General features: G+C 33.0%; 1 protein-coding gene across 1 annotated transcript in view; it reads left to right on the top strand.

Moving 5' to 3' along the window:
* The window catches only part of LOC107447831 (chitin synthase chs-2), a 46,672-nt gene that overhangs the window by 26,145 nt on the left and 4,114 nt on the right, over positions 1-16,413 (top strand). The window contains exons 11-19 of the mRNA XM_043041906.2: positions 1,756-1,978; positions 3,760-3,960; positions 4,876-5,102; positions 7,679-7,846; positions 8,446-8,513; positions 9,238-9,313; positions 10,610-10,872; positions 11,383-11,486; positions 14,914-15,657. Coding sequence (XP_042897840.1) covers positions 1,756-1,978; positions 3,760-3,960; positions 4,876-5,102; positions 7,679-7,846; positions 8,446-8,513; positions 9,238-9,313; positions 10,610-10,872; positions 11,383-11,486; positions 14,914-15,657 — 2,074 coding nt within the window. The remainder of the gene's footprint in view (positions 1-1,755; positions 1,979-3,759; positions 3,961-4,875; positions 5,103-7,678; positions 7,847-8,445; positions 8,514-9,237; positions 9,314-10,609; positions 10,873-11,382; positions 11,487-14,913; positions 15,658-16,413) is intronic.

Genomic DNA, 16,413 nt, shown 5'->3' on the forward strand with positions numbered 1-16,413 from the left:
GCAAAGTCTAGGTGGTAATTTTTTTACACAAAATTTTGTCATCAAGATATCGTATGTTATTATTAATTTATAATTTTAATTGCCATGCAAAATTGCCGTGTGACGATAAACATTTTACATATCCGTTTTGCAATTATAAAATAGCCGAAAATTGTTTTACTAATGGCTTATTTAGCTGTATTTGCTATATAGGTACGTGGTACGTAGATTAAGGGCGGAACCAATAGAAATAGAATTGGTATTTTAAATTGCAAACCAATTTTGGGGGATAATTTTTGGGCTATTCTTAAATAATCTTATTGATAAAAAAAACAGCATTACACCCATTTTTCATATGAGCAATTTTTTTGGTCGCTGAACATCCGACCCAATTTTCGGGTTTACGACTACTGATGTTCAACTCCTTAGCCTTGTACTTTTGAACCAATCCAGAAGGCAAGGAAACTCCTGAATCAGTACCCCCAGAGATATTGATTTGTTATGGAAACTGGAGGACTTTTCAACTCGACAGATTTAACGTGCTTCAGTCACCATTTACTATACTGGGAATCTTCGGCCGGTGGGGATCGAACCCACGAACTCTTGGATATGGGCCTAGTGCCCTACCAAGCAGGATATCCCGGTCTTATATATATATGAGCAATTTATTTACATTTTGATTTATCTTTTTTATTGTAAATTATTACATGAGAATTTAAAGTGGAAGAGGACTAAAAGTGATTGTTGCATAAAGCACTAAATTTTATATCTCAGAAAAAGGAAAAAACTCTTTACGAAATGCAAAAACATTTCAATTAAAAAATAGATTTGGAAAAAAAAGCCTTTTATTACATTACGAAATGCTTACACAAGTATCTACACTAGTTATTGCTTATGTAAACATTAGCAATGATGTTGACAATGTACATTAGCAATGCTTACGTAAGTTTTGCACAAGTATCTTACGTAACCCAAGCCAAAATTCGTGATTTTCCCATCAAAACATATTAATGGTTTATGTTGGTTTCAGTGCCATTCATGATGGGCCAACATCATTTGATGGTGACCATCGTTCAATATTTTCCAATATGCGTTCATGGTTTTTGATATGCCTACAAACTTCCATCATGGAAAATGATACTTTAATACTATGATGGTTAACCATCAAGAGAAGTTTGATTCTCATGGACCAACAATCCATGATGGTTACAACTATACATTTCCCATCAAAACATATATATGGTTTATGTTGGTTTTAGTTCTTTTCATGATGGGCCAACATCATTTGATGGTGACCATCATTGAACATTTTCCTATATGCGTTCATGGTTTTTGATATGCCTACAAACTTCCATCATTCCATGATGGAAAATGATACTTTAATACTATGATGGTTAACCATCAAGAGAAGTTTGATTCTCATGACATGAATAAACCATCAAAACAAGTAGCTATTCTTTTGTTGAACCATCATAAATCATGCCGAATTCCTTCATTGGGGTGATGGTTACGTATGTTGGTTACCATCAAAAAATATAACTGCTTGATGGAATTATTGATCGTTACCATCAAGATTATGTTGGTCCATCAATGAAAAAAACCATCAAAAATTTTGACTTGGGTAGTGACTGTTTACATGTGAATCTCTATTTTCGCTGAAAAAGTCATTAGGAATCCAAAAAAAAAAACCAAAATATATCCTAATATAATTTTTGAACTATAGATGCATTCTTTTGAGTTGATTTCAATGTTTTCATTTATTTTATTTTTGTTTAGGTTATGTACATGTATTATCTTCTGGGATATCGACTAGAGTATAAAATGTGCCAAAATCGGAACCCTGATTTTTCCGTAGAAAATCTACGAAAAAATACTTTTATTCTTGCTTTGGATGGTGATATTGACTTTAGACCTAGTGCTGTAATGTTATTAGTTGACCTTATGAAAAGAAACAGAAATCTCGGAGCAGCATGTGGCAGAATCCATCCCGTTGGTACAGGTACAGTTAAAGTTAAACATATTTTCATCACAATAGGCATGTCTAAGATCATTAAAAATTATAATTTTGGATTATGACATTTTTCTCGGAGTCGGTTGGAAAAAAATTGCAAATTAGTTAAGCAACTTTAGTTTTTTAATCCATTACAGATAAATTGTTAAAAATTCTTCAGAAATTAGTTTTTTTAATCCATTACAAATGAATTGTTAATTCTTTTGAAAGATCAAAGTATCTGAAAATCAAAAGGGGTGAACGGCTTATGTCCATTTTTCACAAAAATGGCGATTGGATCAAAATCTATTGCATTTTGAGGATTACTAAGTTTTGACAAATAAATCACAATGAAAAATAAGTTCTCCCCGAGAGTTGCTACACAGTGCTACTTAAAAACATATACTGACCGCGCACTTTCGTCGTTTTTCACTCACAATCAGCTCTTATGGACATAAACAGTTCTTCCCTCTTCATCTTTATTTGTAATAACCATTCATTGCCATAAAAATTAACGCCCCTTGAAAAAGCTGTCAGAATGAAACGAAATTTTATATACATACATAAGAACAACGTTGTTATAAATAAGTGATAAAAAAATCAAAACAAAATGATCATTTATTGAAGAAAAAATATATAAATGAATGTATGTTATAGTACTTTCTAGGGCCACCTCTCGCGTGAATGTAGGATACATTCTAGCATTAAGGGAAGCAAATCCCTCATAATGTTCAACATCATCTTGTTCCACGGTTACTGTAAAAACACGACTAAATTGACTTCAACTCGGAGGCTGCCCAACCTACCTTCTCAAGTGGTGACAAATCTGGGGATTGAGAAGTCCTGGGGAAGGGTGGAAACGCGGCGGAGGCATTCCTAAGAGGCCCTTTCTGTGTGTGGAAGCATTGTCTTTTTGTTGCTTGTCCCGGGAAAACTGGATCATAATTTAAATAAAACTTTTATTTAATATTTGTAGAGCTCGAGATATAATATTATATTTTATTCAGAATAAGACTTTCTAAGTTAAATAAATTTGGCATAATAATATTAATAAGGACAGGCCATGGGAGACAAATCTCTCATGACCTGACTAATCAAAAGCCAAATTAAAAAGTGATTGAATTTTTCCCAACAGACAATTAGGAGCATGGGAAGAGATCCATGTTTGGTGATTGATCGAAAGACAACATAATCAAAAATAAAGCCAATCCCCATAACCAAGATTAAGTTTGAAAATGTTTGGGGTAGTTTCGCTCTTGACGTAATTGGACTGCATCCGAATGGATACCTCCGATGATGAATCCTGAATGATGATGAATACAGATGATGAAGGTATAATTTGCTCGATAGCAATAGGTCTCAACTTTTTAGTCCTCATTTCACAAAAACTTTTGAGCAGTAAATATTTTACCTATAAAGGCTTTCGACCAGTGTGGCAGGTACTTCATCATACTAAATATTTTATCCAATTACACAGAAATTAAAGCTATGGAGGAGAATGGTATTTTCAGTTTTTAAAATCTAAGTTTAATCTGAACAAACTTTCCAAAGATACCTTTGAAATTTCAACTTTATTATGTATACTTTACAAAATGAAAGAAATGCTGCTCTCCAGATGACCATGAAATCAAAAAATAATTTGCTCCCAAGTTTTAGTGAACTTCTTTCATACTGTGCTAGCTCCTGAAAAATGTTTTTGCAACACGAAAGCTTTTAATCTATTTCTATTCATAGCGAATTGAAAGATTTCCCTATTATTTCTATAAATAATCTACTTCAATATATTTCAGGTTTGATGGTATATTACCAAAAGTTTGAGTACGCCATAGGACATTGGCTACAAAAGTCAACTGAACATATGATTGGGTGCGTGTTATGTAGCCCTGGATGTTTTTCCCTTTTTCGAGCTGAAGCATTATTAAAAAAGAATACGATGAGAACTTATGCGAACATAGCAAAGGAAGCCATTGAATATGTACAATTTGATCAAGGTAAGAACGAGTTTATTTAAACCTTCAACGTGCAGATTTCTCAAAAATTTAAAGGATGAGAAATTCGTTTAAATAATGTATATTATTAAACCCAAAATTCCATTAACCAATTAGAAATAATTCTGAATAATAGAATCGATTGCAACTAGCGCTTTAGTAAATACCCCAGGAAGACGCTGTTCCTCTTAACTTTTAATTAACTTCGTATTATATCTTCTAGAAACTGTTTAACAAAATTTTACCGCTAAAGTTTAGTTCAGTTCTGTTATTCAAATTTCATAGATACGTTAAAGCAGAAATATAAAGTAGATTAATCTCTTTACATTTGTTAGTTTAATTGCTTTACATCGAAAGGGTTAAAGTTCATAGCGATAAAGTATTAAAGTAGTTAGTACTCTGAAAAACATCCGTTTAACATTTAACCATAATATACTTTGAACAACAATATGGTGAAAATTTTCTGGAACCTGTAAATCTACGGGAACTCTATTAAATTGAACCATGTTTCTGATCAAGTTGAACCATAGTATCGTGCTATCAAGTCTAAGAACTACGATATTATGATTCAACATAGCACCACATTAAGGTTACTAAGCCCCTTATTATGGTTTAATACTTTCCAAAATTTCAAACAGGGTAAAGCGGAATAATTTTGACTTAACTATCGATTGCACTACCCTATCGCTAACGACACCCTAAAGCGTGGCAAGCAAGAATTCCCAGGCGTTTGCTTAAGCATACGGTAGCGCAGAAGCGTCGCACTCGTACTAATGCAGACATATGGGATTTCGCCTAAGTTAGTTTAAAAAGTGCTCAAGATATGTGACGTAATTGACCTCATCTGTTGGCACACCAAAAAGTTGACTATATGCAACCAATGTGGGTAAACAAATGTTCTCGATTATATTCTTGTAGGAGAAGATCGGTGGCTTTGCACGTTGCTGTTGCAGAGGGGATATAAAGTTGAATACAGTGCTGCGTCAGATGCCTACACCCATTGCCCTGAAACCTTCGGTGAGTTCTACACTCAGAGGAGACGATGGGCTCCTTCAACTATGGCCAACATCATGGACCTCCTGATTAATTACAGAAAAACCGTTGAATGCAATGACAACATCTCCAGACCTTACATTGCATACCAAGTAAGCTCATTTTTAAATTCTCATATCAGAGTGTCAAAGCGTATCAGTGTATACATATTAAAATACAGGTTTTATTTTAATGTTCTCTCACAAGATATATGACCTATACATATTAAATCTGTGAACCCGCTAAAGCAGCATAAGCAAAAAATTTGTCTTCAAATAGATTTATTAAAAAACAGAAAACAATATTAAATGGATTAAAAAATTGTTTTTAAATTTCTATTTCTATGAGTGATTTTCACAATTTCCATATCTAGAATTGATGCTTTAATGCAATCTTGTTTAAAAGCAATTTTTTAATCAATTTATTATAATTAGGTAGCTGCACTTCAAGAAGAAGACCACAGATACCCACACATGTGACCTATGACGTCAGCGTCAGCTGATCGCTTATAAGCAAAATGGCGTATTGAAGTTGAGCTAAGTTTCTCCACATAATGTTAGATATTTAATTAACGTAAAGTTAATTAAATATCTAAAGTAAAGTTATTTAACGTAATTAACGTAACGTTAATTAACGTAAAGTTAATTAAATACAGAGCAGTATCGCAAATTAATTGAAATATAATTCCTTCTCGTCTGCTTCTTTTACTTAACTTAAATTTATTATTTGTTTATGCATTTTATTGTAAACGAGATATATTTTTGTTTTTCGACTTCGATGCGTAATTAATTTATACTCTACATGGCTTCGTGCCTGTCTTTGCGTTAAGTATGTTATATATAGTGAAAGAATTGAAATACGTGTAAAAGAATATAGAATGCGTCATTTAAGAGATTTGATACTTGACGAACTTGGCCCACTCGAAATAGAATGAAAAGAGCAGTTGCTAACGTAAACAAATGCCGCTTTTCAACAACCAATCAGGTTCGTTTTTTTAAATAATAAATGTACTTATAGCAATTAAGATTAGCTTATTTTTACTCTGAATCAATTTTCAGATCATATTTAATTGAATACATGTAAGCGACGTCGCCCGTGTGCGTCGAGCTTGATTGGCTACTGAATCATGGCAAAAAAAAAGAATGCCAAGATTTACCCACAATAACGTCGAATGCGGATATCCAATCTAATATTATTGTTTTCATTACAAAAGCCTGCTCTATTGTATTAAGCATTAATGCTTGTCACCTTCAAAAGAATACCAATAATTCAAGTTTTGAGAGGACTGATATTAGGCATGCGCTACTCTGTTTGTCGATACTTTATAATTAGATGATTAGCAATGTAATACGGATTATTTTAAAATGTATCTGCTGTTAACTTTATATGCGAAGAGAGCAGAAGTGGCTCAGGGAATGCAGCGTTCGCCTTCCAATGAGGTGAACGGGTTTCGAATCTCATTGATGGCTGATCGATTCTAATTCTGCAACATGCTCGCACCGACCACGGTGCTGAAGTAAAATATCCTCAGTGGTAGACGGATCCTTGGTTGGAGTCCCCTTGCCGTCAAGATAATCGTGGGAGGTCTTCGTAGTTTCTCTCACTATGTAACACAAATGCGGGTTAGTTCCATTAAAAAGTCCTCCACGAAGGCAAATTTCTCCCGATGCTTGATCCAGGAGTTCCGTTGTCTTCTGGATTGTGTTCAAAATTACAAGGCTACAGAGTTGAATATTAGTAGTCGTAAACCCAAAATTTGGATCGGCTGTTCAATGAGGGTTTTAAAATAAAATAAAATTATATGCGAAGAATTTTTGACACATATGTTTCTGCAGCAACTGCTTTTTATGAAAATATTTTGCTGTACGTAAGGTTCTATAGGTAAAGTTTATATTATTTAAAAAAGAGAGGGGATGTGGATTAATTTAGCAACTAAAATAGTTTCGTTTAAAAGCAACGATCATTGCGTGATTTTTTCATTCATTTAATTATTTTCGCGATTATTTAAATATTTTCGTTGATACTTAGCTCAAAGTCTCGTCCACCAACTTCCGCAAGAAAAAAAAATGGCTGTAAAAAATGGAATTTTCGCCAAAATAGAAAACAATATGCCAAAAGCGTGATTTTTTTTTCCTTAAAGTTCTTCATTGAAGTAGTTTTTTTCTGTAAAAATATAATAAACGTAAAAAACTTTTATGTTTAATTGTTTTTGCGAATAAACTATTCCACAAATGTTTTTAATCGCATGTTCTAAAACATTAATTTCAGCATTTAAAAAGAAAAAAAAAGCAATTAACGCTTTGTTTAAATTCTTTTTAGTCATGCTTTTGGTGCAATGTGAAATAATTTCGTGCCATTTAGGCGAAATTTGCTCCAACTGTCGAAGTCGATGGGATTTTACACAAACACCCTTTCGTTAATATGACGCTTTTTTTTATTTATTTAGTTTGAAACCACATTATCGCGTCCCTCTAGTAACAGTTAATATGAAAGTATCTTGATGTAGCTAGTGAATAAACGAAGATAAGAGACGGCAAGCCATTAAAATATTGGTTTGGAGCATCAGTCAATAAATAAATCTTCGAATCAATGAATATCATTGGGAGAAAAAAGTTTCTAAACCTATCATTTGTGTTCTACAACTACAATAGTTGATTTCTCACGCATTTTGTTTTTCGTTCCAAACTAGGTTCTCCTAATGGTCGGAACAATATTAGGTCCCGGAACTATTTTTCTGATGCTCGTAGGAGCAATGGTTTCGGCGTTCAATATCTCCAACTGGCAAGCATTAACTGCAAACATGGTGCCGATTGTTTTCTTCATATTGATTTGTTTCCATGCTAAAAACGACACCCAGGTGAGCTAAAAAAACATTTTTTTTTGGTAATTCCTCATGCAATGGAGTTTATATAGTTTGTCTATAGAAAGATCTCCCCTCGCCAGGTAGTCTACAGATTCGTCGATTAAACCCGCGGGTTGTCCTCGGATGTTGGTTGGAAAATAACGTTTCGTGTTTAACCAATACCTCCTGGAATAGAGAAGGTCTCAGCAAAAAATTTAATCCTTTAGCAGTCCAAATGTAATGACATCTATCGTATCGCCACCACTGCACATCTTAGTATCCCGAACGTGATGACATCTTTCTTATGTTTTATCCACTGTGCAGTTTATGTTCGTTACGTCGGACTACAAAACTGATCCATGCTGAGGCCTTCTTTCTTCTAGGAGGTGCTGGTTTAACCCTTGGATTAACTCGTACCTATGGATTACCTAGGGATAATTCGTGCTGGTGGATACGGTTGTTAATTATTAGAATTTTTTTAAAAATATTACATTGCCTTCGTTATCTGCATCTTAGTTATTAAACAAAAATTTTACTGCTGTAAATTAGAAAATAATTTTTGGAAAAATAAAAACATTTTCAATAAGTAGTTTTAAATTTGAATGATATTTCAGATATTTGTAGCAGCTTATTTGCAGTTTCAGATAATTGCAAAATATCTAGCCGTTTTCAGATATTTGCTGTACAAATTTTGCAGTTTCAGACAATTACGCATCTTTAGCTATTTCAAATATTTGTTGTACAAATTTTGAATTTTCAGATAAGGACACATTTTTTAAACTAAACTAAATTAAACTCAGTGGCGAGACAGCCCTAGAGGGCCAAGGCCTACTGTGCCCATCTCAGTTTTCTTAACCTTGGGCTCTGGGGTGCAGGAGCAGATGTTCCGGTCAGGTGGTCAGCCGAACGCGGAACCCCCAGTGTTTAGTTCCCAAGTATGCTTGGTACATTTCAGGACACATCTTCAGCTGTTTAAGATATTTGTTATACAGATTTTTCAGTTTCGGATAATTGCACATCTTTAACTGTATCAGATATTTTTTGTACAGATTTTTAAGTTTCAGCTAATTGCACATCTTTAGTTGATTCAGATAATTTCGTAGTGGCCATCTTAAGTGTTTAAGGTTTCAGAATGGGGAGAAGACTTTCCAACCTTGTTCCTGCTCACAACCTGCTAGTCCTGATCACCTTTTTTACCTTGGCGCTTCTTACAAGCAGCTGCTGGGTGATCGGGACTTTCTGCAGATATATGGGGAACTGACGCGACGGGGCCTTCTGGACCTGGTCTAGGCTTTCCTTCTACAGGGGGATGTGTACAGATAATTGTGGTACAAATTTTGCAGTTTCAGACAATTGCATATCTTCAGCTGTTTAAGATATTTGTTGTACATATGTTGCTCTTACAGAAATTCATCGCTCCTTCAACTANAAACTAAAAAGCAACTAGCGGAAGAGCAACTTCAAGCTCAGGTTACCGTTCAGGTAAGAGTGCAATCAACCAAAAATTAATTGATAATTTTGCGAAAAAAGACTCACTTTTTTTTCAGTTAAATGTTAATAAATCATTTAAAAAAATTAAATGGCAAATAATTTGATTGGTTTTAAATTTCAATGAATTTGTGAGCAATAAAATTTGTAGCATATCGTTTATTAAAGAGAAAGAAGAATTCAAGAATCGTGGTAATCCAGTGGTTAGAGAATCGGACTCCGATCCGGTGGGCCTGGAGTTCGATCCTCGCCTCCACTAACTCACTGAGTACAGGCGATATACATACTCGTCATGTGAGCGATCACTGAGCAGTACCATAGGCGCAGGGATATGGAGAAAATTTCCTTCCCCTATAAATCTATTATAAATTGAGGAAAAGACCTTCCGAATGAGTGGTGCTGCCATCTATCTGGGAGGGATTCTGAAGTAAGACGTACTTTCAATCTTGCGTTGCTCTCTAATCAAGCTAAAGGCGCACTCTTCTGGCTCAATTCCCAGAAGGACAGCTTGGCTTGATCAAGTGCCATTAGAAACAACAAAAATATGAAGAATTCCTATATAACAAAATTCGAAGATGAATTTCAGTTTTGATAAGTTAGCAATGACTAGTCTTATTTTTATTCATTTATTTTGTAAAAGGATCCGACTAATTAAATAGAGGATAAACGCTACTGGGTTTATAAAGAAAAATCTACTCTTTTTAGCTATGTTTGAACCTTAACAGCAGTTTTGTAGTGTGCTTTACAAAAGCCGCATTCTTACGATTCATAAAAAGTATAAAACAAAAATGTAATCGCAAACATTATAAGTGTTTAATTAAAAATTAAAAGTTTTAACCATTATAATACTTAATTATTTCTAAATTAACCCAAAGTAAATGTATCTGGTCATGAAATAATTTCCATAAATTCATTTTTTTTCTTCAAAAATTGGCATTACATCAATCATTAATTCTAATAACCGTATGCACATGAAGATTTGCTAAAAGTTTCTGGCATTTTCCATAAATAACAGCGCAATAAACTGAAACATCTTATTATGCTTACATGGAATTCGTTTTTTTTCCCATTACGAAGTCATTTTTGAAAATTTTGAAAGTGTGATTTAGAGTTATATAGTGCCAAACTCTTCAAACTTAGAATTTTGAGTACTTTTTTAAAATAAAAGCTAATAAAATGAAAATTAAGACTATTTCATCAAAATATTGACACCACTGCACCGTTTAAAGACCTTAAGTTTCTTAAAAAAAAAAATAAACACATCTTGATACAAACATTTTTCTCTTTTAGACCAAAACAAAAAGTGGCGGCATGTTTGATTGGATAAACGCTCTTGGTAACAGAGGTCATCAAGAAGAAGAAGAAGAAGGTAGCATATCGTTCAGCTTTGCAAACTTATTCCGATGCATGTGTTGCACTTACCCAAAGCCAGACACTGCCAACTTACAAATGGTGAAATTAGAAATGGCCCTCAATAAAATAGATAGTGAGATTAAAGTGATCCAGAATCAAATGGAATCAACTATTATGCAAAAGCGTGGCATGCGCAGAAGGTAAGACAATCTGGGGTGGAGATCCTAGAATAGCCCACCCCGTAGCGATTTTTTGAATTCTCGCCAAGCAAGTTTTGAAATCTCGCTAAACTAGGTTTCTAGAAGAAGGTTTCGTGGAATTTTAATAAATAAATTGTTTAAATTAATTGAATAAATAAATTGTTAACGTTGTTTGAATAAATAAATTGTTAACGTTGTTTGAATAAATTGTTTTTTTGTTTTTAATAATCAAAAATCAACGTTGATCACAGTAATCACCAACTTGGCAAGATTTTAATAAGTGGCCTAGAGGTGCGCTATTCTAGGACATTACTGACAATCTGATTTAGTTGAAAATGAAACATCATAAATGATGTCACATATTTTGTCAATATTATCTATTCTCTCTTTCCTTTTATTTAATTGGAATTTTGTGGCATTATTTGTGCTTCATTCGTATTGTTTAACTTTGTTCAATGCTTGTTAGCTACGAAAATTGTTATTTAAAACTTGCTTTATTTCTCGAAATAGATCTTCTGTGCATAACATAAAAAAAGAATTGAAACTGGATACTCTACCAGAAGAAGCTGAAGAGGAAAGTGAAGATGGAGATGATTCATCAGAGGCAGAAATAAGTAAATTATTTTTAAGCTTTCTTTTCTTAATTAAAATGGCGATGCGCAGAAATGAAAATATTACATCATTTGGGAAATTTCTAATAACATTTAATAAAATATAATGTATCAAAAATAATAAATGCAACAAATCCTATGAATGGACATTTCTGATTTTTAGATTCATTTATAGTTCCGTGTATGTTTGTTAAATTAAGGTATTATTCACCTTATTCTCGACCACGTTTCATGCTCCCACGTTTCATGTAGGAGGTAGTATTTGTAGAGGTTGTTTTAACTTCCGGNTGGTATAAGATTCAGGTAAAAGAATTTCTGCTGTTGTAAACCAAATTGCGTAAATCTGCATCTTAAATGATCATGTATTTGCATATCAATTCAGGATAATTTCTCAAAGTACCTTTTTTTATATCTTTATATGATATTTTAAAATTTCACAAAAAACATGGCACAAAAATTAAATCAAGAAAAACTAAGTATTCAGAGTATATACAAACAAATCCGGAGCGTCTAAAAAAGAAATAGTCTTTTTAATGCTATGACGTCAGAAGAGGACCTCAAGACTTCGGGTAGCTTTTGTTTGTTTTTTTAGGATAGATGGTGAATACGTGCTAATAATTCGTTTAGTTTTTTAATGCTAAAACGCACCTAAAATCATGATTTATATCCAAGTGATGAAACTTACTTATTTCCAATATCATATATTGATCCAATATAATACATTGAACCATTTATTTATTGTAAGGAATTGGACTATTTATTCCTTATTAAATCGTGGGTATAGTACTAAAACAACAAACACATTCCAAAATTAAGAAATAGATACTTTTCGCGGAAAATTCAAATAGTATGCTAAAAAATGTGAAAATGTCTTTCAATATATACGAAATCACCCAAATACGGCGAAGTACCTACCCCCATTATTCAAGGCTTAATCTCTTCACGGACATGGAAAGAATACCTCTTATTTTTGACTCAGTCAGGTGACGTGGACAGCGTTTGGGCTAATACCCCTTTCTCAAAACTTTCACACCCCAATCAATATGAGGACTTTTACTAGCGGAAGATTTAACGTGCACCCTGGGACCGGGCTAGCCTGGTTGGTAGGACATTGAGTTCGTGAAAACAAGAGTTCGAAACTCGCCGGCAGAAGAATCCCGGTGTATTAAATGATGACTGGTATACGTTAAATCAATCGGGATCACAAAGTCCTTCAAGTTCCCATAACAAATCAACACCTCAAAGGATACTGAATTGGAGATTGATCTTTGTCTGGTTCAGGTCAAAATTACTATCTGTGGATAATTGAATAGAGTATGATTAGGTCTTCACGGTTAAACGAGCTGTGACCAGTGTGTGGCTGAAGTTCTATTCTTAGATATAGATGGAGCCACTGAAAAACAAGAAGCGCACACTTAAAAATTAGCTTGATTTCCCAAGCAGGCTTGCTGGCATTGGCAAAAGTAACAACATCAACTACAACGTGCACCTCGCTACATAAACACTTCTATTGTTTAGTTGGCTGCCAGGATTGAACCCTTAGCTCTCCACCAGCGTTGTGAATGACGTGTTAACTGACTGCGTCACCGGAGGGCTATATCAAAATAAGACGAAAACGATGATAACAAAAAAGGCATAGCACGAGCGTAAGATCATGAATTGGAGATCACTGGTGTAACCTATAATAAATAGATGTAGCCTATAATAACCTATAAAATTCGTCGCGAGAGCTAAATTGCTGTCCAGGAGGATTATATTCCTATTATAAACAATCCACAAGTGTCATTTTGCTGTAATGCCTTCTTATAAATAATATCGAATTCATGCCATCAACTTTTTGGTACCACATTATTTTTGCGTATTTTGATATATTTGCATATAGAGTTCAACTTTTTTTTTTATTTGAGTTCTCCTTAAAAAAGTGTTGCATAATTTTAGGATATAAGTACAGACAGCTCAGTATTTGTTGATTTCAAGTTCTAGATATATTTTTATTAATTAATCTAGTTTTTTTTTTAAATACTGCAACTTAATAACACTGCAAGTATCCGTATAACTAAGGGATATCGAAGGGATATCCGAGGACAGCAATCGAAAATATCCTCCGAATCAGATGCCACAACGTAACCATGGCATTTCGTCCGGAGGATGGGCGGCCTTTATCAGAATTGACCGAAGTTCAACAAGTTGCCACAAAACAAAAACAAGTATTGAATTATGAATCAAATAAGAACTGTAGATTATAACATCGTTAATTTCGTATCAGAATAATTCCAGACGAAAATAATTTCATTTTGATCGCAGTTTAAAATTTACAAAAAAACAAACAAAAAAAAAAGAATTTACATTAAGAAAAAAAATTCACAAAATGTTCTGTGAGAGAACTGAAGAACGGATGACCACCAATAGAACTAAAGAACGAATGTCCAACACTGCCCGAGAACAAAAAGGAGGAAATGTTGAGTAGAATTTGCTTCCATTAATGGTTCTTGTTAAATTTCAATGGAAAATATTACATATTTTTTAACAAGTACTCGAGAGCATTAATGTTAATTTCCGGCCAAAATCTCTCAGATTCGGAAATCTTTTTTTTCTTCATTTTGTTAATGATATTTTTTTCTTCATTTTTTTAACATTAATTAAAAAAAATAACCCTTTTTCACCTTTTGGAGCAGAATATTTTTAGAAACATATTTTTAATTCCTTTTCCTTACTTTGTATTATTTAAAGTCAAATTAAGTGAAAAATATTACATTTAGCATATTAATAATTTATGGTTATGAATTACAACATGAGACACCACTGTCTTTTTCTGCTTTTAAAGTAAAATCTTTCAAAAACGGCTAACTTCCAAACAATAATCTCTCCAATTTGCAGTTATTTATACGTAAGTGAAAAAGTTACTAATCTTTGAAATTTCTTTAATCTACAAATTCAATTGTTAATAAATTTTTGAATATAAATAGAAAAAAAAATCAAACTATTTTATTTTATTTTTTTTGCATTTTCAATTTTAGTACAAATGTAAGTGCGATAATGTAACAGTTTACTGTAATATAACTGTAAGTAATATAACTGTAACAGTAAGATAACTGTTTTTTATAACCAAAAAATATTTTTGTTTGTAATTAGGGCTTTAGAAAAAAATATATATAAAAGGACACCGGTGTCCCATCAGCATCAAAGGGTTAAGAATTATAGAAATTTTTTTTCTAAGGTTACCGTTCTAAGGATAACCAATGAACCTAGCAGTAGGTGTTTGATTAATTTACACAATTTAATTAATTAAAACAAATTTATAACCGAGAACAAAACATTAATCAGAAGCATTATTTTTAGACATATCTAATTTTAGTACTTTACTCATTAAATATGCAGACATTTAGATTTTATACCATCATGCAAAATTGTATAATTTCATTTCTTTCAGGTGAACAAGAGGAACATACGTATAATCAAGTGGACAGTAATATAGAGTACTGGCTAACTGATAAAGCAGTTGGACAAAGTACTGTACTACGACTAACAAACTTAGAAAAACAGTTTTGGCAAGACCTTATAGGCAAATACTTATATCCTTTGACTGAAAATCCAGATGAAAAAGCAAAAGTTTCTCGCCAACTTATCGATTTACGAAACAAAGTAGTTTTTGGGGTTCTCATGCTGAATGCACTGTTCATTCTAATCGTATTCCTATTGCAAATGAAGAAAGATGTTCTTCATATTGAATGGCCGATGAACGGAAAGAACAAGAACATTACCTACATTCAGTCGCTGGACGAAATCAGAATTGATATGGAATACCTACAACTAGAACCTATAAATTTAGTTCTAGTGTTCTTTTTCACTTTGATCTTAGTGATTCAGTTTGTCGGAATGATTTTTCACCGTTCGGAAACTATTTCCCATATTTTAGCTTCTACTACTTTGTTTACGTACAGCTCCAAAGATACGCAAGAAATCAATTTCTCAAAGTTGACAGATTTGTTGCGAAAGCAGGGTTTGGAAGATGACAACGAAACACCGTTGGCTGAAGTAAAAGAAGAGTTAACGATGCCTGATCATCCAAATGTTGCTCCTTCGAATCTAAATATAGAAGAAAACAACCGACCAAGGAAGTTTCGGTCGCTTAGCTTGGCAATGGAAGATGATATTGTTAAAATTCTAAAAAAAGGTATTTAATTTTTAATTTTCTTCTACCATGAAATTACATCTATGGTGTAACCAAAAAGAGTCATTCGCCCTCTTTTCTAAAAGATTTTCAAATTAAGTTTAATTTGGTTTTTTTTTCAAACATGCATCTGACGTAAAATATCCTCAGTGGTAGACGTGGGTTAGAATCCCCTTGCTGTCGGACTAACCATGACTTCGTGATTTTCTTCTATGTGTAACACAAATTCGGGTTAGTTCCATCAAAAAGTGTTCCACAAAAGCTAGTTTGTCCCAATGTTTAGTATAGGAGTTTGCTTGTCTTTTGGACTGGGTTCAAAATAACAAGGCTACGGAGTTGAACATTGATAGTCGTAAACTCTTAATCGGTTCGGCTGTTCAATATCGGATAGAAAATTTATTGAAAAAAAATATTTAACATGCATTTTAATTAGCGAATCAATGAATGAGCAAAACAGAGCATCAATGAATCATAAAATGAATTATTTAATAAATTATTAAATCAATAAGTGAACGAATATAAATAGAAGATATAGCGAACAATTATGCTATTAATCTTGTATATACCTCTTATATTAAAATTGCAAATTTCATTATGCCCCACCATTTTTCTATTTTGATATAAATTACTGTAATGTATTTATAACCCAATATTCGTAGTTGATTGACTTTCTGCTCCCAATAGAGTTTTAATTGTTTCCGAACTCGTTCTTTGATTTTTTTAATTCCTCGAGTTTTTCCTTTTTTTTTTTTTTAATTT

This window comes from Parasteatoda tepidariorum, chromosome 7 (genome assembly GCF_043381705.1).
Source record: "Parasteatoda tepidariorum isolate YZ-2023 chromosome 7, CAS_Ptep_4.0, whole genome shotgun sequence".
NCBI lineage: Eukaryota > Metazoa > Arthropoda > Arachnida > Araneae > Theridiidae > Parasteatoda > Parasteatoda tepidariorum.